General features: G+C 34.2%; 1 protein-coding gene across 10 annotated transcripts in view; it reads left to right on the top strand.

Moving 5' to 3' along the window:
• Window positions 1–25,174, top strand: part of LOC126868461 (uncharacterized) — a 34,365-nt gene that overhangs the window by 7,782 nt on the left and 1,409 nt on the right. For 7 of the 10 annotated variants that reach the window (XM_050623924.1, XM_050623925.1, XM_050623922.1 and 4 more), the window contains 17 exons: window positions 3,424–3,593; window positions 10,690–10,940; window positions 13,140–13,225; window positions 14,002–14,191; window positions 14,611–14,978; window positions 15,361–15,589; window positions 15,707–15,855; window positions 16,190–16,284; window positions 16,379–16,552; window positions 16,873–17,070; window positions 17,171–17,440; window positions 22,791–22,964; window positions 23,040–23,238; window positions 23,337–23,560; window positions 23,772–23,991; window positions 24,167–24,287; window positions 24,380–24,594. In XM_050623924.1, the coding sequence (XP_050479881.1) occupies window positions 3,531–3,593; window positions 10,690–10,940; window positions 13,140–13,225; window positions 14,002–14,191; window positions 14,611–14,978; window positions 15,361–15,589; window positions 15,707–15,855; window positions 16,190–16,284; window positions 16,379–16,552; window positions 16,873–17,070; window positions 17,171–17,440; window positions 22,791–22,964; window positions 23,040–23,238; window positions 23,337–23,560; window positions 23,772–23,991; window positions 24,167–24,287; window positions 24,380–24,594 (3,226 nt within the window). In that variant the 5' untranslated portion in view covers window positions 3,424–3,530. Of the gene's footprint in view, window positions 1–3,423; window positions 3,594–8,919; window positions 9,059–10,689; window positions 10,941–13,139; window positions 13,226–14,001; window positions 14,192–14,610; window positions 14,979–15,360; window positions 15,590–15,706; window positions 15,856–16,189; window positions 16,285–16,378; window positions 16,553–16,872; window positions 17,071–17,170; window positions 17,441–22,790; window positions 22,965–23,039; window positions 23,239–23,336; window positions 23,561–23,771; window positions 23,992–24,068; window positions 24,288–24,379; window positions 24,595–25,174 lie in introns of those variants that run through there. The other 3 variants (XR_007690609.1, XM_050623923.1, XM_050623926.1) reach the window with 3 other exon arrangements.

Here is a 25,174-nt window from a genome sequence, read left to right as displayed (position 1 = left end):
ATGCATTTTCAACACAGCACTTCTTTCGCGTTTTAACATAGCAGACAAAAGTTGTTTCCGGTGAATTCTGTAAACTCACATTGTGAATGTATCGTATGTAGAAATAATATTAGGGGACACTGCAAAGAAGATTTTTCTTTCAAAAATTGGCCATGTGCCTAAAAATTGCTACGTTTTTTAGAATTCGAAATCCAGCAATAATTACTGGATATCAATATGGTTGAAAAATAAAGAAGAAACATCAGGTTGATATCAATGAAGGATATCCGAAAGATTGAAATTGTTTGTAGATATGGAGATACGTTATAAAAACAGTACATTCTTTTCTATACCTGATATTTAAATAATTGTAATAAATGATTGAATTTTATATTAATTTCTATTCGTTTTATTTTTTTTTATCTGTTCGCACTTGAAAAGAATTGGCTTTTTGGCTTTAAAAAGTATGGATTCATAGTTCTGTAATCCGAGTACTAGAAAGTATGTTAACGCTTGGAAAGGTTGTGGTATCAATTTCTATGCAAGGGGCATTTGTAATGCCAAGGTCTTGTCCTCGATTGTTCCTGCTTGTAGCCTTAAGTATATCAGAGAGTGTATACGTACTGACGTTTCACTTTTTAGTCGTAAAATCATATCGTTCAGAAATCTGTAAACGAATCTAAGATCGTACGTAATATGTGTAGGGTAATACATATTGCCGTCCATTAAAAAAACAAAAACTATATATGTACATATCTAGTAGTAAAAAAAGTACACTGTTCTTTCAATTAAAAATTATCACACTTGTACCAACTCGTAGACTCCAATAACATTGAAAAATATGAAAAATATTCTATGAATATTACATATAATCACTTTTATCTTTTTAATATCGAATGTTAAAAAGCACATACATATGACAATCAGTTTTATCATAACCATTTTAATCATAATTACTAAATATATAATTTTCCAAATGCTCGTAATAATTATAAATTCATACATGTATGTATACAAGAAGGATTTATTTGTATTTAAAATTAACGAAAATTTTCTTTCTTTTATTCTTATAATTTTCTTGCTTTTATAAGCAGAGTGTATAAACGAATGCCGTTTATGAATGTTTTATACAATTCAAATGAAATATAATGCCTTAGAAATTTAATAATTAACGAATTAGACAAATTTATTTCGTAACTGGTCAAAAATAATAAAATATCACCATATTTAGATTTATAGATTTAGTTTATCGATGTGCAAGTAGAAAACGAATAAATGTTAATGAATTCAATCAGTAAATTGTACCACGCACTAACATAATTAATCTTTTCTATTCAAAAAAAAAAAATGATATTTTTTTCATTGAAATACAAACAATAAAAAAGGGATGTAAGATCGCAGATATCTTGTTTATCGGTTTCAATCTCGAAATCGCGTTCAGGATTCACGCGACGTTTACAGGGGACGAACATAAATCGAGGTAGACAACTTAACAAATGAATCAAGTAAACGCGACATTTCTCGAAGAGCGTCCTGAATTCATCGTACATGTAGATTGCGGTATCATTAATTGCGTCCAAACGACGTCCATCCTTGTACTTTCAGTAGGATTGTAATTGATATGCATAATAGTTGGGAAAACATTAGGCACGAAAGAATCCCAACATCGTATGAGAACATAGTCATTAACCGTGCGGTCAAAAAGAACCGTGTCGACTAAGGCATTTTATGTGAAAATGTGTTGTATGGATCGTACTTTAAAAAATTAACTTCCATGCATATCCATAATATTATAGCATAATATGTTGCATCTTTTTGGATTCAATCGCATCAACTTATCTACATGTATTGGGTTGCTCGGAAAGTTCGTTCCGATTTTTAAAGAAAATTCAAACGCACCACATTTATATTTCGATATACATTTATTGAATTATATAGGTGCCATTTTGTTCCACAACCTTTCTTCATCTTTCACGTAGTTTGAATATTCCATTCCTTCTAGAGCCTTTCAGATTTTTCGGCGAAAAACTTTTCAATATGATTTTTTATGTCGACCAAAGAGTTAAAGTTTCTGCCATTAAGGGAATTTTGTAATGATCTAAATAGATACAAATCTGAGGGCACAATGTCTGGTGAATACAGTGGGTGGGATAGCACATCTCAACCAAGCTTCAACAGTTTTTGTAGAGTAGTCAAAGATACATGAAGCTGCGCATTATCCTGAAGAAACACGACGCCCTTCTGATTCGCTAGTTCTGGACATCTTTGTTCAATTGCCGTCTTTAATTCGTCTAATTGCGAGCAATATTTTTCCAAATTTATCGTTTGGTTGTTTGGTAGAAGCACGTAATACAGGATTCCTTTCCAATCACATCAGACACAGAGCATGACTTTCTTCGGATAAAGACTGGTTTTTGAGGTAGACAAAGGAGATTCATTCAGATTACAAATAATCCATGTTTTATCATCCATCACTATTTAGTTAAAAAATGAGGTCTCCTTGTTGCGTTTATAGAGTGAGTCACAAATGGAAATGCATCAGGTGTTTTTCCGTAATCGTTGGGAAGCCATACATCAAGCTTCACAAAATGCTCGTGGGTGGTGGATTTTGATATTTTTAACATTTCCGCTAATTCATGTATCGTATAGCGTGGGTTATTCTCGATCAGTGTTTTGATCTGATCTTCATCAATGGTGGAGGGTGTCCTTGATCTTCAAGATTGAAATCACCAGCTTTAAACTTACCAAACCACTTCCGCACCGTTCTTTCAGTTATAGCACCGTCATCATAAACAACGCATCTTGTTTGCTGCTTGTGTGATATTTTTGCCTTTCCGGTAGAAGAAAAGTATCAAATGCCTATGACACACTTTGTTTCCTCCCATATTTAAGAGCGTATAAAATTAACAAAAATTAAGGTATCCTAATCAAACTTTTTTCTAAACTTGCCTAAAATATCACCTTTTTATGTAATTTGTTTTCAATCATTCTGATATGTTCAGATCTGCCTTAATGTCACCTACCAAAAATCGGCACGAACTTTCCGAGCAACTCAATAATTTTGCTTAACTTTAGTAATTTAATATCTAGTATTTAATAACTTGTAGAAAGTACTACTTCTTTCTTATACTTATTGTATTTATTACATTATTAATTATACTTATATGTAACTATAAATAAAATAATTACTTATTAATTGATGTATTTCATTTATTTTCTTCAACAACGAATAGCTCATTGTTAGATAAGAATATTAATTCTTAATCTTAATCATCTCTTTTCGCTTTATTTTATAAATCCATCGTACCTATATTGAACATACATACATGACTTAAGTTAATCGATTAGTGTTAAGCAGTTATAATTATAACAGAATATCATACGATTTTTCTGGAATAAGATTAATACTTAACTTCTTTGTTTGCCTTTCTTTCTTTTTTTCAGGAAAACGTGAAATTACTAGAGGCGGTAATTGTTCAGGTTGCATAGGAGGTCCAGCCAAAGCGATTAACGATACCATTCGATACAGTACTGTACCTGGGGATGCCAATATGATCCCTGAGGATACCGCACCCGACGAAGATTTCGCTTTAACTATTACTCAAAAATCTCAGGTGCGACAAATTCTTTTGTTTTATTCATAATGCATGTCGTACTTATCTACTACACACATCAAAGTTTGTGACACAAGATAAATGACAGACAAATTTTTCCATGTAAATGACATTAACAAGTGTCATTTAGTAGGAAATTGAATATTTTCCAGGTTGTAACATGTATAAATTTAATATTCTAATAGCAATAATAATAATAATAATAGTAGTAGTAATAGTAATAGTAGTAGTAGTAGTAGTAGTAGTAGTAGTAGTAGTAGTAGCAGTAGCAATATATATAGGAAATACTTTCCAGTATTTAAATGTCCCTTGGCTAGTTTTACAAAATAAACACTTCTTTTCTTCGTCACTCACCCAAATATATATATACGTTCTCCAAGTTATTACACGTTGCTCTTGTTAATAGCGTTTGCTTTCCCTCCTTCCTTCTTTTCTTTAAATATTTTGATAAACCTCCTGTGGTTATTTTCCTATACTTCATATTGTATCTAGATCTTTGTATTTCACTCCATTGTTTGTCTTTCATCTTTTTTCCTCTTTGGTAGAATCTCTCTTGCATCCACCTTTCTCTCCCATAATTACTTTATTCCTTCTTGGCTATATCTACATTCTTTGAAGTGTTCCAGCATTTCTTTCAGTCTTTTACTATCTCCTTTTCCGGCTTTTCTTTCCTTTAGGCAGTGTTTGAAGAGGTTTTCTCCTCTATTTTCCTTTCGTATTTCATCGGTCATTTTGGAGATATAATCTGGCGTCTGTTGGCCCATAGTAGCATCCTAACATCCATCTAATATATCTTTCCAACTCCTTTCAACTTTCTAATATTCTAATATAAATGTTAATTAATATTTCTTATATTAGATCACATGAATACTTATTATATGTATAGAGCAGCGTTCACAATTGATCCAAAAATAAAATCCTTTTTTATTATCATTTGCCTGAAAAGATATTCAATTATAGTTACTCAGAATTATATCCATAATGTTTAAAGGATGAAGCGATATGGTAGAAAAAAAAGTTGAATGATTTCAAATGAAACTACACATGTGTATTTATATAATTTAACAAATTTATATTGATACTTTTTAATATCGTTCTCCGTTTATGGTCTTTAGATTGTTACCAACAACTTATTATTTACAATTAGCTGTAAATCAATCTATCTTGTACATTAAATGTTTAGGCTAATAATATAGATACCATTTTATCTCTTACATTATTTTGTAGCCAAAAGTCTTGATTATTTGAAAACTATTTCAAAAATATGTGTACTACTGAGTTATTACTCTCTTAATCTTTCATATACATGTATGCATTTGAAACGGTTAGCTATATTTAAACTAGATTACCGTGTATACACATATCATTATTATTTGATGAGGAGATCGCCTAAATTTTATTCATTGGACAGGATTATGAATATGTATACATTATACATACATATGTTTTCTTACGATCACATAGTTAATGAACATATTGAGATTAATAGTGTGCTTCTAATATTAATCGCCACCAGCTTTTGCCAACATATTAAATTATTCATTCGATAATACCGCAAAAAAGCTGTCATAATATGATATTTATTACAATTTTTCAACTACTTAATGTGTATGACTAAAAAATCGTGGATGCCACACCGCAATTAACAACCGATACTTGAAAGTTTCTATCTGTGGTACTTGATAAATTAGTACCTACCTATTAAAGTAAAAAATACGTATAAATATCTCGGTATGATAATGATTAAAATTGTTACGATACGAAATTACTATTGTTCATGAAAATCTCTCTTATTAACATTGTTTCATTTCATGCAAAATGCATTACACGCAGCTACATATATACATAATTCTAATGGTCCGTGTTCTTGCAACAGCGGTAGGAATTTTTTGACGGAATTTACGTGATTCGAATTGTCAACCTCACCAAAGGAACAGGCACACAAGAGATTTTCCGGGAAATATTCCTTGAGGGTTCTCGAGTAGATGCGACTGAACGTCGCGTCGCGTCGAGTCGGTTGAATCGTTGACTTGAAAATACGTTGTGTATTATTTCTTATACTATATATACTTTCACGAAATTAAATTATTCCTTTATGAAAGAATTATAATTTATTAAAAAAAGAAACAGTAATATCTAAGGTAAGGGTAAGGGTAATGGGTAACGCTGAATTTAAATATAATTTATATAATAATAAAGGGAAATGTAATTATACGACTAACTACACGATTTCAATCCTAGTAAGAATGAAATGTTTACCGCTGGTAGAAAATTTGTAATTTTGCCTTTACATTACTTTACTAAACGACAAGTTTGTAATGTTACAGAATATACATCCACTTATATAATGGATTCACCGTTCCCAACGTGTAATAGTGGGATATTTCAATCTTAAGTAATTAGATATTCATACTAGATGCAAAAGAAAAATTATTATATACGTGGGAAATACTCCAAGTAACGCTTTCCAGAGCGGAACTCGTGAGACTTGTTGAGTGATTTTTATCGCTGCATTCCTTACCTTGTCGACGCCACAGAGGAAAGAATCGGTCTCCCTATTAAGATGCGAATTCCTCGAAGAAAAAGTATTTATTTCTATCGCAAAAGGTCTTTATTCCTTGCACAATGTTAGTTCTACGAAAAAGAAAACAAATTTACCAAAACAAATTAATAATTGCAACACAAGAAGCAAACTAGAATATGTTAAAATATTATATTGAAATTTTAATGTTCTATTAACATTTATATTTAACGCAATAACGAATGTTTTTTACGGTATTATTATTTATAATATACACTTGTTTCATTGACGACACTATTTCCATTGCTACACGCTAAGAAATTCCTTCAACTTTCGAAAATAGGTACAGTTAACATTCATAAATAAAACATATTATAGACCCGTTACACCCGATCACGTTCTACAATCTCTCAGGCGTCTATCGTTTGCAGGAAAATTGTCTCGAAAATTATTGTTCAGAAGTTATATTCTTTACACAATTTAGATACATCTGCTGCACTTAGAAATAATACCAATGCGACGCGATGCAAGGTACGTGCATATACGTATACGCTTAAGTATTCGTGAAGGTACAAATTGCGATGTAACATATTCGTCAGGTTTGATACGCTTTCAAAAATTCCAGGATATCCTCGTACGTTTGTTTACGCTACGCGGTCTCATTGTCGCGGCGTACACCAATATGATTATCGTGATGGTATCATAAAACTGATCAAAACAGGGCAAGTTTATGTTATATTAATGCTTTTGTTATCATCCGTCGTATGTAAATGGCAAATGGTAAAGATGTACATTATCCAAGGATACCTGTTTCTTCTTGAAACGCCACAGATCGATATAATTATTTACGATCGATTTTGATCATAAATACGTTAGCATTGGGCGACTTTCTAATTAATGAAATGTTACGTTCTTGACAAGACAGATAGTATTACTATCATGCAAACGTACATAAAAGCTATAAGGCAAGTTCTTCTTCATGATATGGATATCTAAAGTTTACCAGGTAGGATCGAAGGATACGTGAAAAGAATACGTTTGTACCAAACAAAACCAAGACCCTTCATCCCTAACGTTTTATTAATATATACTTTTAAATCTTCATTCATATTCAAACGTTAGTGCATTGATTTGATTACAACTTTTTTGATTATCTATTAAGACCTATTTGCGAGACTATACGCTTTTACAATTATTTATACATGATACATTAAGACATTATCTTCGTGCAAAAATATCGTGATTACTTTATTATGTGCTAATTAAAGAAAGATAGGGAAAAGACGATAACATTGACTTCGCTTCGATAATATTCAATATCAAATTTGGATATACGTACATAATGTAAATATTAATGTTTCCCTAGCGATTTATAGGGGTGTAAAACATTTTGTACGCAACCTTTCTATTCGAATCAATTACTTTCATTCGTACATCTTACAATTAATCTAAGCATTGTCAGCTTAATGACGTTTTCCATAACGTGACAAAGAATAGTTTCTTCCATACCTATATATACCTAATACTTACCTAATTGTAACAACTACAAATACATAATAATACGTGCACGCGATGTTGCGTGAGTATGTACATAGATACATGTACATATGTATACACTGGAAACGTTGTGGGTCGTGCACTGTATCCTCGCCAGATGAAAGTATACATAACAACTTTTATCGTATACGATTTTCGCTTTAATCCCTTTTTCACTAGGCTGATTTTTTCGTATATTTTCTCAAGAACGTATTTAATAACATTAAACTGCGCGTATGCATATGTATTTTACGTCGTTTGCAAAATACTAACATCACAAAATAAAGTTTACATTGATATTACAGAAGAACGGAAAATCACATAACCGATACAACGGATTAGATTATTCGGATAGTAGGTTATTCGTGTACAGGGCGCAAAAAAGGTAAGTGTGAAGAGGATCGTAGCGTGATTTTACACCTGACCGACGGAGATTTGTAGAAGCCGAAAAGTCTTATGCAAAGACGACCTTGACCTTGAAATTAAAAGTCAAATATTTTTTCATCGCAACAGATCCTACACATCACGAGTGTTACGACCGTTCGCGGAGAGACGCGGTCGCGAGGAAAACGCGTCAGCCAGAGGCGTAAATTCTCGCTACGATTCGGTGAATCGACGCCGCGAAGTAGTCGTTCCCCTGTTTCGGTTAGGATAACAGAGGTGGTTGATATGAATATGACACAGTAGTAAGTTATATTTCACCGTTTATTCCACAACTTATAACGAGGATAGTTACGCTGGTGCGTATGTACGAGATGAGTGACTGAGTGATCTGCGGGTGTGTATACCCGCTCGAAGGATGTTGACCGTTCGAAGGATGTGAAATCAGTACTCTTGGGAGACGATGCTGTCTCGGAGGAAAGCTAGGGATGGGTGTCTCTAGCGTACGGGACCATCGGATTTGTTGGTGCCGATGTTATTTAGGAGAGTGAGGGAATAGGCTTCGTTTTTAATTGGTTCAACGAAGGGTCTTAACCGCCCTCGAGGGAAAGTGGTTAGTGGGAGGAAAGTTACAGCGTACATGACAAAAACTAACTTTCCCTTGTCAAGTCGTGGTAGACAATAGTCTTTAGAAATTCTTCCGAACCAGATGTTTGTTTTGTTTGAAGGACCTTTCCTAGGAAATCTATGAAATTTATGGAAGGTCCTTGAAACTATGGAGGATACGCTGCGAGTATCCGAAGACATCTGGTTGCCATATTGCCTGCGGTGTGTGGCCTCGGCTAGGTAGAGCGTTACGCGACGTAACAACGAGGAACAAAAGTCTCAAAGGAACCATGGGTCGCAAATAACCCCTTCTCCCGGAGAGAAAACGTTAAAGTTTTAATAATTCTGAAACTGGCTTTATTCACAATGTGTTAACGTTCTGCAGTCAGCAGTGCAAGAAAAGTAACATCTATTGATACAGGTTAATACCCTAAATATATTATTATATATTGTGTATCTTCCTTTCTTTGTTTTCTTTCTTTGGTATTTAAGCAGTTCCGAACTCACTTCTCATTCTGGTTAACCTTCTCCACCAAATTACGTATAATCCCTCTTTCACTCGATAATAAATGCCATGTTCAATTCGATATATTCCACTTCGGCTTCTTTTCCATGGTTGATTTGATAGATATTCCAGATAGCATTCTGATAGGTGTTCATGATCTTAAGTAAAACACAATAAAATTGATCGTAAGCGACGCAAAATATACTCAATTTGACATTACTTTTCAACGGATGCAAATTATTAAATCGAACTCTGAACGACATATTTTACTCTGCAAAGAAGGAAGTCCGGTAGTGTCGACTCTGGGAAACGAGGAGATGATTCATCGGGAGCGTAATTTGCCAAGGAGTCGTAAACGTAAAAATCGCAAATATACTGCACTTGTTCGATAACAAGTATCTAGGTACATAATTCCTGTCCATTTCTTTTTAAATCTTTAAAATTATTGCACGTGGTCTTTCGCGAGCACAAATCCTTGCATCAGTTGATTGAGGATGCTACTGTATTCATTACGCGGTCCAAAAAGCGTGGTTGCAACTTAAGTAGTATCCAATGGAAAAAATTTCGTCGAGCAATATAGCTATTTGGAGTGCTTGAACGCGTCGAATTTTATAAAATTCGTATTCGCCGATGATTGAGTCTACAACTATTCTATGTAAATGTATGTTCTTCTTTGGAGATGCGGAGCCGATTCGATCTTCGATATGGATTTAAATGTTGCAATATTAATTCTTTGTCATCGAATTGTTACCTTAGTTGCTGAAAATCTCATTGTCGCGGAACCTTTTCTGCGCATGGGGGTCTTCTATTACTCATATGTCTCTAGTTTAAGAATTATTGAAAATTTAACATTTTCTTTCCGGGAGAAGGGATCATTTGCAATCCATGGCTTCCTCGAGACTTTTGTTCTTCATGATGAATAGAATATGTTGCAATGAAAACAAAAATTTGACTCCGAATTTCAAGAGTAGAATCACGCTACGAACCTCTTTACACTTACATTCTTTACACCCTGTACAATGATACTTCTTTCATTTTTATCCATGTAAAAAATATTAAAAAATCATTACAAATGTTACGTTTTAAGCCTTATCATTACCCAGCAATATCATCAAATTTTTACCACGTTTAACATTTAATAGCATGTTTTTACATTAAAGAGCAATCAAAGAGCAAGTTATATCAATATAACTGGAAAGTGTTGTATACCATCGAAACAAGTGATTACAAATATAAATGTTACATCTATAAATGCAAGATTAAAAATAATTCATCCTCGAATAATATTCGAAGAAGAAACTATAGCAAATATGTACAATATATCTACTTACTCTTTCTGTAAATATGTATCGACAAAATAAAATAAAATGTTCTTCATGGAACATAGTATCGCCATGAATAATGGAACAATGCTGTTTTTACTTGTTAGTTGACTGTACATAAAATATAATGTTGCTTCGATCAAGAAATACAATAATCAATATATTTAATACCATCTTTATGTTTTAACGTGATATTTTCGTTAAGAACAATAATTTTTTTTACAGAGAGATATAGAAGCCATTCGTGGTGCTTTATACCTTGGTGTGGCTTTTGCGATTGCGTGGGTGATAGGTGCAGCAGATTTATCAATAGCATGGCTAATGTTAGTGCTAGCACTAGCATCGACAATACTTAAAACAAGGATGTCCCGTTTTCTTGAATCGACCGTTCAACACGAATTAGCCAGGCTACGTCGAAAAAGAACTTTATACAAGGATGAAACTGCTGAATGGCTAAGTTTACTTCTGAATAAATGGTAATCATGTACTTTTATAAATATACGTAGTAGGTATATATAATTATCGAATAACTGACCTTCTTTATTATCATTTCGTAAAGAAAGTTGAAATCGTTTCATGCATAAAATAACTGCAGTTCCTTAGAGTAAAAAATATCTCTCTTAAACCTAATTTGTATAACAATAAACTTAAAACTTTGCCATGATGTTAATGGAAAACAATATTAATTATTATATGCCTATATTCATAATTATTAATTACTGTGTTGTTTATTTCTTGAATATCAAATAAGACTAAAAGGTAACAAAAGTAGCTGTATTTATCTACTGCAAAGTATCTCGATGATACTTTTTTTATTTGAAATGCTCTACCTACGCGACATAAATTCCATTCTTTTTTCCGACATTAAATCGTTTCTGTCAATCTTTATCGTAATACCTTATAATATTACATTTACAGTGCCGTACGAACCGAGAACTAATAAAATCAAATTCAATTTATCAACGAACATACATTTATATATGTACATAAATCGAAATTATCCATCTTGTATTCGTTCGTGTGCGTGATCGTTAAAGCCTCGAATATGTCTTGTAGGTGAACGAACGTAGTTCAAGAATCAATAGTATGCGGGTATTTGTAAATATTCCACATTCCACGAGTGCAACCATTGCCTTTCACATTTCACCGCGTATTTCATACGTATGGATACTGTTGCTGCTGATGTGTAGTTGACAAAATTAGATTTCGAATAGCAACCTCTGTTCATATTCTAATATGCTTATTCTGAAGTTATTTCTTTTTTGATACGTATATATACATATGTACCTCCTATCTCCTCGTAACAAATATCAATATATACGGTGTATTTTGAAGCTAATAGCTTTAAAAGATTTCAATTCAACAACAATAGTAATTACATTGAAATTGAAAGTAATTCTGAACGATATTGAATCTTTGCCTCGCAATATATTGCGCCCGCCAAATCATGTATCGTGCTTAAGTAAAACAGTTCAAGCGAACAGTAATAGCTACAACGCAACATTTTTTCGCTTGTTGAAATTGCTCAAGGATACTAAAATAACACATAAGAGCTCGACTGGGAAAATGTAAAAGCAATACTACTTACTTGAATAGTTGATAGACTCGTTCAAGCGTCTCTAGCCATCGAGCAATTCTTACCAATTTTCTTATTAGTATTATGCGTTTACTATTGTAATCCTTACTATTGCAAACTAAAAAGACAGTGGAAAATAAAGAAATCAACCATTTACGAGGAAAAATGATGTACGAATCGAACGAAATGATCGAATTTTATATTTGAGAAAATATACATAATTTCTTTTAAATAAAATTCAATTCTATTACAAGAATCTGTAAGCTTCTAAACATTAAAACAACTTACTATCCGTAATCATAAAGATTTAGTAATACAACCTTAAAAATATTTTATGCTTGAATAAGAATGTATATAATAATAAGGATATAATATGATTATAATTTATTATGTGTACAATTAGGTGGAACAAGTATTCCAAAATCACGTAAGAATGTTTTCATGTAAAAAATACGTGAAATTAATATTTAATAAATTTAAGCTGGCAAAACATCTATTTATATTAAATACGTATACGTGTATCAAGTAAGTCAAAGCGAATGATAAAATTCGCAAGTTTCTCGCTGAAAGCTAGGAAATTACCAGCATTATCAATACACTGAATTATTAATGTTGATCTATAGCCCATTTTACTTGATTTCGAAATTTTCTTGATTATAATAAAAACACTGAGATAATTAGACAATGCTTTTAATTATGACAAATATAGGTATCCTACATACAAATTACTAAAATCTGTACCGATAAATACTTCGCCTTTGATTAAAATTCATTTCTATGGCATTCTATAGCCATTTTGATAAAATTAACAAATTGAAATATACATATTTCTTTAATCGAGTAAAATTTTATTTTTTAAGATTCAAAATCGATTTGTCTCAATTTTATGAAGATTAATTTCTAACAACTTATTGTTAATGTTATTAAAATAATATTTAAATATTGAGCTTTCTATTTAGTGATCTTTGAATGTTAATTGTTTATATAATGTTATATTAATGTTGAGTCAAGAACTAATTACCTCTAAACGTACATACATATGTATCAATATAATATTTTTCTCTCGTATCTACAACTTACTATCTCATTTGTAACGTAGGTGGAGATTTAGCGCCACCAGTATATTTTCTTTAGCAAAAGAAAGACTGGAACCTCTTCTAAATGAAGCCAAGCCTGGAATACTTGGTGAGTTTCGTCGCAATATGTAATTATAATTAGCTAGTAAAATATTGTAGATTATGCTATTTAAAGCTTTTGTAGGATAGAACTGTTTACAATATAAAATAATCAGTTAAACAGTAAAATTTATTGTAAATAAGCACGTAATATAAGAGAATATCTATTAGAAAAATAATATTTAAGAACAATTCGCAAACTGCTATCCAGTTTTGAAATTCGGAATTAAAGATATAGTGTTAGTATGCTTCGTATATATTAAATTAAAACTAACATAGTAAATACCTACAAGATACCTTTTTTGACTAATTCTAGATCTCAGAGTAATTTATACCAAATTGCGTAATGCTCTTCCTTCTTCCTTTCTTCTTAACATAATAGTTGACATTTTTAACATTTTTGATAAATCGTCACCTTAGTTCTTAACTTTCTTAGTTAATTCCACTTTTCCACATATCCACATATGTCGCATTGGTATAAAAAATACAAATTCATAATAATATGACGAAGATTATACCAGAAATGCAATAGATATTCAGGTCATTTAAATCCGAATTTCATACAATTATATTAAACTTATTAACAATAAACTTTAACTTCAGTTTTATCAGCTTATAAACGAGTGGAGGTAGACAACGATTAAGGACTAGAGCAACAAAGTACCATCTCTAATTTCTGCAAGAACATAAACTTAATGAGATTGATCATTTATAGGAAACTTTACCGTTGATTTAAATATTTATGAATTTATAAAAGAATAATTTCAATGGAAAATATCATTCTAGGACCATTGGAATTAAGAGAGCTCACATTTGGCGAGCAAACCCCATGCGTCACACGCATAAGAACGGTAGATTATGCGAACAACGATGACGATTGTCAAACAAGACAAATGAAATTATCAATCGAAGCTGACTTACGCCTCGATTGCGAGCAATTTCGTATGCTCATCACAACAAGACTATTTGGAAAAGGGTTAGTATATAGTATACCATCTACGTGTATAACAAATGTATAACAAACACGTATAACACAATTAGTATAGAAAAGAAAGTAAGATTCGATTACATTCGTAATAATTTCAAAAGCCTTCAATTTTTTCGTTTTAACAAAAAGAGAATATAGTTTTCGGAAAATGAAATCCGCTGCTACTTTTCTTCACTACTGTTACTACTTACTAATTATACTTTGCACGAGAGAGAAAAAGATATTACAAATATTTTCGAAAACCATAAAATAATATAATATAATATAATTAAAATATTATTTTTATTTTTATTATTATTATCATATAATTGAAAAATATAATTTTTTACTTACTGTATGTATTACTTACTGTAATAGCTGATTCTCTGATCTTATTACGTTTCAAAAAGTTTAATCTGGAATTAAAGGGTTGGCATGGACATCGATCTGGCCGTGGAGAAACTGTCTCTCTCGGGTACCATTCTTGCCACCCTAACTCTTGATTCCATGGCACCGTTTCCTCACGCGACATCTTTAAGCGTGAGTTTCTTAGAGAAACCGGATGTTTGGTTCAGCGTGAGAATCTTGCGAGCAGTACAAATGATGGAATTACCTTTAATTAAGACGTGGATTCATGCGGTGGTCACGGACGCTTTGGCTAATTGGATCGTCGATCCGGGTCACTTAGAGATGAATCTGAGAGCTCAAGAACGACCTGGACCCAGATTCGATTCACTAACTAATTCTATACCACAAGGAGTGCTTACCATCGTTTTGTCTCAAAATGGATGTTCAGGTACTGCAAATTATCGAAACGATTTAATAAACGACATACAAAAATCTACAGAATCTACATATTAGTAGTACGAAAAGAGGGTATATCAAATATTCAAAAGAAAAAAGGAAAATTAATAGAGAAGAAATTAAAATCTTAAGTAGTGAATAGAAAATATTACAGTTTAATAGCAAGTACAGTTTAAAAGCAAATACAAATAAGTTTATGGTTCGAATGAAATCCTAAGCGCAATCATGAGACTGCAACATACAGAAAAGTTGCGTATATTATCTCGTGAAATAATATTATATTGCAATTCTGGAAATATAATTTGCTGTTTCTCAAAATGCTATTTCACAAAAAGAAAAAAAGAAAAATAGTGTTTGCGTTTTTTAATTCATAGCTCCCATCATCGCGGACGAAGTGAGATGGCTCGTGGTAACATTAGGAGATCAAAGGCGAATCGTAACTCTTTTGAATTCCACGTGGAACGAGAACATATCTTTCTTAATGAGTGTCTTGGATAACGAGAAAGTCTCTATCAAATTAAAAGCAAAACGACTTGTCAGCACCGTCACACTGGCTCAGTTCGAACTCGCACTCGGAGCATATAATTGGGATAACTCACAAGTGTAAGTTAATACACAGCTTACAAATCAGTTACATCAGCTTAAGACTACAGAAAAAGTAACAATATGAACTGAAGAATACACATTTATATACACAATTTTAACATTTTCATCCGGAAGTATCGAAACCGTATTACAACCAAAGAAACCGTCCCGGACCAGTGCTAACATTCCAAACATCAATGCCCGATTAGAATATACTGCGCTACCAAAACTGGATCCAGACTTGCCACAACCGGAATTGATAGAAGATAATTCATACTTGTCAGGTAACTAAAATTTTTTATATTTTTGAGATGTTATTCTATCTGATATTTTGAGTGTCACGAAAGTATACCAATTGAACGCAAAAGTCAGGTAAAATGAAACAAACATCGTAACATTGGTATTTCAAATTCGTAGCTTTCAGACATGATCTTTTACTATCCCATACTTCATTTACCTTTATTAAAATACGACACACAATCATTAATCTATATATTTTTTGTGTTTCAATATTCTGATACTTTGCATTACCATTGAATGATGATACATATTTGATAAATTTGATGTGACTCGTTATGTGTATCCATATGTAAATTCGTGTATAAATATCATTTTCAGGAGTACTTGTCGTTTATATTCATTCAGCGGACAATCTAAATAGTGGCAATTCCCACTGTAATCCTTATTGTATATTATTCAACAATCGTAAAAAGGTACGCTTTTACATATCCCTTATTATAAAAGAGAGAGACTTGTTAATTCGATTTCCTATTCTACCCATCTAAATACTGTTTATTTAACATTCAGGTAAAAACAACGCATTACATTCGAAGCACTACATCACCGTGTTGGGAATCGAGAGCACAATTTCTTGTTCAAGATTATACTCAAGTGTCTCTAAGTTTTGTCGTATACTCTTGGAATATATCCAAATCGATTGATGGCGATATGCTTGGGCTCGCTATATTATCTTTATCTCAAGTAAGATTGCATAATTATTATGCAGAAATAACATTTTGGTATATAAATTTTTTTACAAGTATTTCAAGTATTTATCAGATATTTGTTACATAGAATACTTGAAATTACACTTCAAAACATATCATAAGGTGTGAATGCTCTTTGATATAGTTCATCAAAAACACGAATAATATACATCATTCATCTTCAATTCGCGTCGAGATAGAGCAAATATTCTAAGAAATTTGTTCGGGGAAATGTTTACACATTTGTATAATTGGTTTTAATTAGTTTTATTGTGCTACACGGATCTAATTAACTAACAATATGTTATTGTTTAGGAAAATATATGGACAGTTAGAAAAGAATTGATCCTCAGTGGATCGAACATTACGTCAACAATGACCGTTTCTGTATTATTCTACCCTGTTAAAAGTATACAGCAAATAATCACTAGCCGAAGAAGTAGTTTGATTTTTCCAACATCAGACGAGGAGCCAAAATCTAAAAGAAACAGTCTACCGTGGATGCAACAGGCAGTTAGTACAATCGATGAAAACAATTACATACGCGTATTTATTAACACCGGTATAAATGATACTTCATCTTTACTTTCTTACGTATTATCTGTTTCTTCAGAAATTATTATTAACTCACAAGGATATAGATCCCGCCTCATCGGATGTATCCAGTTTACTTTCCACTGGAAGTGGACTAATGGAAGTGACACTAATACGCGCGAAAGATCTTGTTGCGAAAGATCTAAATGGTTTCAGCGATCCTTTCTGTGAACTGAAACTAAATAATGAAACAAAGTATAAAAGCAGCATAAAGAAGAAAACGCTGAATCCTTGCTGGGATGAAAGTTCCATCATGGGTTTGCCCAGAATCGGCGAAACTTTGGATGTCGTAAGATTTCTATTTATACAGCGTATTTAAAAAAGGTCCGACGCTTAAGTTGGACTTATAATATTCATCAAGAGAAATATAAAACGTTTGATCGATACAGGTCCTAAAAACAATTTTTTCGATGCAAAATCAACTTTCATTATTAGCGTTCGATATCATGAGTAAGCTTTCGCAATACATTGGATATACAAACTTAGAAGACGCAAATGTAGGATAATATGGCATAAATCTTCATATTTCTAAATATTCGATATACTATCCTCCTATTTCTATATAAAACTGATATCTGTGGATCGCACGTTCCTTCCATACCATATATTTTCTTTTCGTTATCGTAAATGCAGCACATTATTTATCGGCGATGAGTAGACCAAAGCTTTTAAATGAGTATACGTGTAATATCGTGATATAATGTGATGATACTACATTCGGCCATCCTGCAATAACATCTGCCCTCAGATGTTGCCTTCTATCTCGCTGTCATCAGATGCGTCACTTTCGGCGTTTAGGACCCAAGGTTTCATAAAATCGAGGTGTGTGCGGGTCCTTCCTTCGGTACTGCTTCGCACGCTTTCTTCTTTTCTTGTAATTTCGCAGGTTCCCTTCTAGCTTACCTATGTTTCGTTCGGTTAGGCTACAGTCAAGGCAGTTGGATACCACGTGTTCGACCTTTTCGCGTAACCCCCTGAACCAGAAGTCCTTCTTGACCATAGCTTCTGTTTTGGTAACCTCGAAATGCCCACGCTCGTGCGCTTGCCTGACTACTTGAGCCCGCATCGCCTTCGATACTACTATTAGCACATCGTCCTTACACTCCTTATACAAAATATTGTTTCTTACTGCCTGCCCATCGGCCTGACTGCACGTTGCGGCGTCCAAAATCCTACGGACTTCAATGTCCTTGTTCTGTGCCCTTCTCAACCGTGCAATCAGCCCGTCTTCACTCTCCGTTACATACATAATGCTCGGCAGGGGGTTCCTACTCGGAGCATCTACATGCTGCATACTTTTCCCCGGCCGATGACACACCTGATACTTAAACTCGCCTAGTAACAAGGCCCATCTAGCCACACGCGCACACAAATCTTTCTTTCTAACTACACCTATCGGACTCGCATACTCCGAGTCTGACGATTTGATGACACCCTCGTTTGTCCACACTTCCATCAGCTCATCTTCTTCCTTTCTTTCCGACGGCGCCAGTCTTCGCGATCTTCGCGCTGCCGGCTTGTCGCTTTCCAAAACTACTTTTGCGGTTATTCCGACGTCTCGCTTCTTCTCCGGCCTATACCCCCTAACGATATCTCGAATCGCTTCACGATAATGCGGTTCCTGTACGTGTGTTAGGTCTGTTTCGTCAGTCTGTTCTACTACGTTAATTCTAAACACATCCGACACGTCTTTGTTAGTCTGTTCGTCAAGCCGCAAGAAAGTCACTTCGCCCCGTTTAACCCGTAACTCTACCTGATCCAGAAAATCAGTGCCTAACAACAGGCCGTGCTTCGTCAATATTTTGTTTGAAACAACGTGCAAAGTGATTGGCAGTTTACACCCATCAACCGTCATTACCTTAGTGAATTCACCCCAGGTCTCATTGCCAGCGGAACCAAAACCGTCGAACTTAAACTTGCATTTACCTAGCGGTGGTGACCCTAACCTCGCATACTCGTCTGATCGGATGAACGTGAGATCACTACCCGTATCCACTAATGCCACAAACCTACAGTCATCTATCGCCACTTCTTTCACATACTTCCCTTTTTCGGATCTTGACACTACGCAAGTCTCTTTCGGTCGTGCCGTACACCTCGCTGCAATATGTCCAAATCCGCTGCACTCGAAACACCTAACACCTTCTCCCCTCTCCGGACACTTAACACTTAGATGATCCTCACTACCGCAAATGAAGCATCTTCTTTTCTTCATTGCATCTACAGATTGACTGGGCTTCCCGTTCTTCTGGGTTTTAGCCGGCTTCACAATCGACTTTGCTCTGCGACTCTTCCGCTCTTCGTACATCACTAACCTCTTCCTCAACTCTTTGATTGACGTAGCGCCGTACAATATAGCCTTATTGTTCTCGTCGTCTATTATTCCATCCACTATGTATTCCACCTTTGCTTCCTCCTCCATGTCCACATGGCTGGCTATTTCGAGCATGCGGTACATGTAGGCCAAACATGCTTCATCACTCTCCTTTTTTGTTTCTTCAAGTTTCTGATGTACTTGCCTACTGTTGACTTTCCTCGAAAATTCTTTCACTAGCCCCCTCTTCAACTCATGCCAAGTCCTGGCATGACACTCGAAGCTCGCGAATATTTTCGCTGATCCCTTCAGCAGCTTCCTGGCGTAGACTGCCTTCTGCCCATCCGACCACATGCACGTATCAGCGACTTCCTCGAACGACTCGAACCATCGTTCGACATTTTCACCTCTGTTGCCACTAAACGACTCTAATGCATCTTCGACGTCTCTAAAATTCAGTGTCGAACCAACGCATGCCCTTCGACAACATTCGTCACGGTCCTGATACACCCTTCGCGTATCTCTCTTGTATCCTCTTGCGTTTTTCTTGTCATCTTCATCCTCACTTTCGTCGTCGCTTTCTTCTTCCGACGATATGTCGTTACCATCCATGGCCGCTTGTAGCCGTGCGCGTAATTCTACTTTTCTTCCCGTCGTTTTTAAACCCAAACTAGCGAGGCGCTCCTTCAACTCCTTCGTATTCATTTTCTCAACATCTTCATCTTCGTTACAATCGCGCTCAGCTCTCTGTACATTTTCTAAATCTCGTTGACCGGTTAGCTCTTCACCGCTCGTCGATCCCTTACGATACGATTGTCCAGCCCTACACGCCCGATTCAGCCTTGCAATCAGCACTGACCTCGCACCCGATATAGGGAGGTTCATTCGCGCGAGCTTACTCCTCAGCTCCTCCAGCGTCGAACCCTCTTCACCCGACAATCGCTCGTCCCCGACGTTTGCCATTTTTCACACTACACAAACTTAAACCGTCAACGATATCGTCTTTTACCGCACCGCGTACCGGTAAATTCACAACTAGCTCGAATAGCTCTGTTAAACCGTTTCGTTTTCTGTCTTGTCCAATCCCGGCTGAGCCCCCAAAAATATGTAATATCGTGATATAATGTGTTTACAAAGAGTGGACAATAGAGATGTTAATCAGACAGAAAAAGACGATTGTTGTTCAACCTGAACTATTCACGCCAAACGCACAGAAAACAGCGCAATCCACACTCTCTCGGCAACGCCACTCGCAACCTCTGTCTCCGCTCAGCTCGCTCTCTGCTTCTCGACTCGCACTCTCTGCTTTTCGACTCGCACTCTCTGCTTTTCGACTAACTCTCTGGTCGTTGCCGCATTCTGTTGTCTTTTTCCTAGGCCCACCGCACACGTGTTCTGCAGACGCTCGTGGCCAGGGTCACGTAGGTCTTTTACACGAAACTATGCACTTGAAAAGACCGATGACACATTGATGGGCCCGACGGCGCCTCGGCTCTCGCGACATTGTTCATAGTTCGCCCGATATTTCTTAGGCCTTTCGTCCACGATACTACATACGGCTATGGAGGTTTTTTTTTGACTGTATACACGATCCCATTGCAAATACCATACACAAAATGCATTTTCATGTTAACACATTTCATTTTCGACTATACTTGCACTGTAGAACCTCGGATCGGCTTAATTGGAGGACGCGACCAAGATAAATTGATGCCCAACGGATAATAATCGAACCCCGAAGGGAAATAAGTGACAACATGTTTCCTATACTAAAACAAGCTCTTTATTTTTTAGAAGATCTATTTCCTTTTACAATATAATCATTTTTTTATTTATAATATAATTATTTATTATATTGTATAATCAATTTATTTTTTCAATTTCACACATACATGTGCTTTATTACGGCAACTTTTCAATCATATGGTATACATATACAAGCGTTTGTTATTAGTAAACAGAAGATTTCGGATAATCGCAAATAGATTAATCGAAGTCCTATTGTACATTAAATGTGTTGCGAGGAAATTCATTCATGATACCGAACATTAAATAATGAATAAGGTAAGTGTACAGATCAAACTCAACATCTTCGACTTCGATGATTTTTTAATATGTGGTGGGGAATAGGAGTATGATTTTGAATAAGTTTTTCCTATACATATCACTAACGGTCAGCCTTAGTTTCCAAGATATTCGCGAAAAACAGTCAGGTACCAGTACAGGTAATTCTGCCTATAGCTGTGTTTGCTGTAGCAGCTGCGTTAGTATGTATTAGTTGTCGGCGGCAGACCGCTTAACTTCTGTTTATAAATAAGGATCGGGCGAGCTTAAGCGATCGGCTATCAATATTGACGTGCTGCCACAGATGCACAACTATAGGCAGAATTCGTTGTAGTAGTTCCGATTTTTTGCGAATATCTTGAAAACCGTATACGATGCCGCCAGCTATATATATAGGAAAAGATTATTCAGAGTGATGCCCCACCATTAAAAATCCACATATCCTGATACCGAAATAGGAGAAATTGAGTTCGATCTGTACATTTACCATAAATAATGAAAACCAATTTTACATCGAAAGAATTGCTTTTAGAACCTATGTTGATTGAATTCTTTTTACTCCTCTCGGTAAGTACTACTAACTCTTCAAGTATCGGCCTACTTTTTAACATACTGCACTTTCTCATAGTATAGATATATATTCAATGAATGATAATATTAATAAAATGGCAATATAAGACAACGTCATAACCATAAGAAACCGTGTAATAGGCTACACGGACAGGCTACACATCAGATATAACGCCGCGGCAATCGATTAATACAAACACGCACGCCAAATTACAAATAAACATCCGAAACATACTTGAAAACCGATAACTATAGGACAAAACAATACACACCGATAAACAATTACATGTAGTGAACTCCATATCATATTTATAAACAAAAGAAGAAAGAAAATCTATGGAAAAAAGAGAATGTGACAATAGTATATCTGCTACAATAGTCATATCCGTTACAGGTATCACAAGAAAAAAATTTCTCCATCCACCTTACACAATAGGTATAAACACACACATTCATCCAAACATATAAAAAGTTACAATACTCTAAACGTCAACAATAATCAAACAAACACTACAGCAGTAACAGAAGAACGTATGAATCGGTGAACAAGAATTCGTCATATAACCTTTAAAATCACAAAAGCGTGAATGAAGATAGTAATAATTTAATTAATTATCAAATGATATTAATAATAATATGTAGAAGGGAAAGAATAATAAATACGATACTTTTATGCTATTTTTTCACGTAGGTATTATGGGATCATGATACTTTTGGTATGAGGGATTATCTTGGAAAAGTATCATTGACTCTCGATGACATTAGAAAATTATCAAGCAGCGATCAGTCCCATTGGTTGGTGTTACGGGAAACCAAAACGGGATCTGTAGAGTTGAAAATTAAAGTTTTATCCGAAGAGTGCGAGGTACATATTACCACATTTTTGTTTCAAAAAAAAAAGCAACATTTCAAACTGCCTATTTGATATTTTTTCATCTAGTCTCAAAGCACATATGCAGCCAGCAATATCAGCGAAAGTTCAACCCAATTAAATATTGAAAGTTCTGAAACGGTGTCAAACATTATAAGAAGACCTTCGATGGAAAAGTCAAAAATGAGATTGCATTTAGACGTTGTACCACCACCGCCGCCCCCGCGTACAATTACCTTGTTAAAACCAATTATTTCTAGTCAATCCGGTGAATTATTTTCCAAGAGTTTAACATAATATAAAATTTGTATAAAGGTTTTTTTATCTCGTTGATTACTTATTTCCAATCTAAATTATTTGAAATAGACAAAGCTAGTATTGGAAGTAAAGACTCCAACGAAATGAATGGAACCGAGAATTCGTGGGTGCCTAGTGTTGTCACAGAATCCATAACAGGTGTAATTGATGAAACTGACACGTCAAAGTTAAGAGAGCGACCATCTCCTCACAACAGTTTAACCCCAAGTCCAGAACAGAATTTCGGCAAAAAATTGCCACAATATAACAGTTTTCGCGTTATGAAACAAAAGGTGATCATAATAATCAATAAAATAAATATTGTCCAATCTGCATACATATATGTAATTAATATATTTATTTTTAAAATTAAAATACATGTGTATAATAACGTTGACTTGACAAACGATAATCTGAAATATTACTATAGCCGATAGCGTAAATAATAAAATTGAAGGTTATTTAAATTATTTATTTATCATTAATTATTATGAATGATTTTAGGTGAAAAGAGGATTAAAACTTCGTAGATTTCGTTCTGAAGTAAACATAGAGGACAAAAATGAATCAAAAGGCGTAACATTGAGTTTGGAACCTAGAGGTGGAGGAGAAGCTGATGCTACAGAACTTTTACAAGGATCTGGTTTAGCGCATGCTATATCACAACCTGATATGCTTGGCAGAATAAGACAACCTAGTCCGCGTTTAAGATTAAGACCAAATGGTACGTAAATTTTACAATTAACATAGTTATATTAACAATTAACATAGTACATACAATAATGTGCTTTGCTTTGTAAGATTTCACGAAATTAGACATCATATATTGTATCAATATATCAATGACTGAACCTCTAACATGTCATGTTTATATTACTTATATGTATAACCAACATCAGAATTAAAAGTTGTCAATGGCACTAAAGAAAAATACTCGGGAATAGAAGGAAAAGTTTTACAAGCTCAAGGTCTTCATGTCGCACATATCGCTCAACTATATTGTAGGATAAAGCTTCAAATGTAGGTACTTATATATATATATATGTGCCTGCAGGCGCAAAAATATGAATATTAATACAAAAAATAATATAAAAATCCTTTATATTTATTAGATGTACCAGTCCCGATAAAATTACATCTTCGACAAATAGTGGTAAAACATTAGCGAAATCTCGACTTTTACCTGCAATGCCTAACCCGCAGTTCAGTATAGACTTTCACATAGAAGGTGATAATGTTCCCAGGCAGTCTTTGTTAATATTTGAGATCAGAAGTGCTAGTAAAGAATTATTAGCTAGCCGGCGTATCACTCTTCATGAATTATTAGGTAGGTTTAAATATAATTTACTTTGCACTTTGATATAAAAACTAGTTTGAAATGAGTAAATAAATAACAATCCTTACAAGAAGGATCAAATACTTTACATAACTATTATTTCAACTGTCTACTAAACTATTATCACAAAAACAAATTTACTATGCGCGTGCATTATGATAAATTTATTTATTATGTCTTACTGTGTCTTTAGATATTTAAAAGTTTCAAAGAATTAGATCAAATATGATACAATACATTCATTGATAGAATATACTTTTCAATACTGTTTAAATAAATTGACACATCCATTTTCTACTCGGAATATCTATAAAAGCACTTCTATCTTGTACCATATTAAAGTATTTTAAAGTGAAAGTGACCTTAAATCCATAAATCTTTTCGCTCTCATGTATGTAATACGAAAATACAAAATTGATATACAGGGTATTTTAGATCGGATAGAACAATTGGGCAGGGGCTGATTCTATCACGAAAAATAAATGAAAAAAATAATACATTCTTTTCATTTGAAATTTCATTTTCAAGAAAATTGAGTTCAAAAATTCGTCGAATATATGTTGCGTGCAGT

The sequence above is a fragment of the Bombus huntii genome, chromosome 8, assembly GCF_024542735.1.
Source record: "Bombus huntii isolate Logan2020A chromosome 8, iyBomHunt1.1, whole genome shotgun sequence".
Lineage (NCBI taxonomy): Eukaryota > Metazoa > Arthropoda > Insecta > Hymenoptera > Apidae > Bombus > Bombus huntii.
This window is presented reverse-complemented; position numbering and strand designations above follow the sequence as displayed.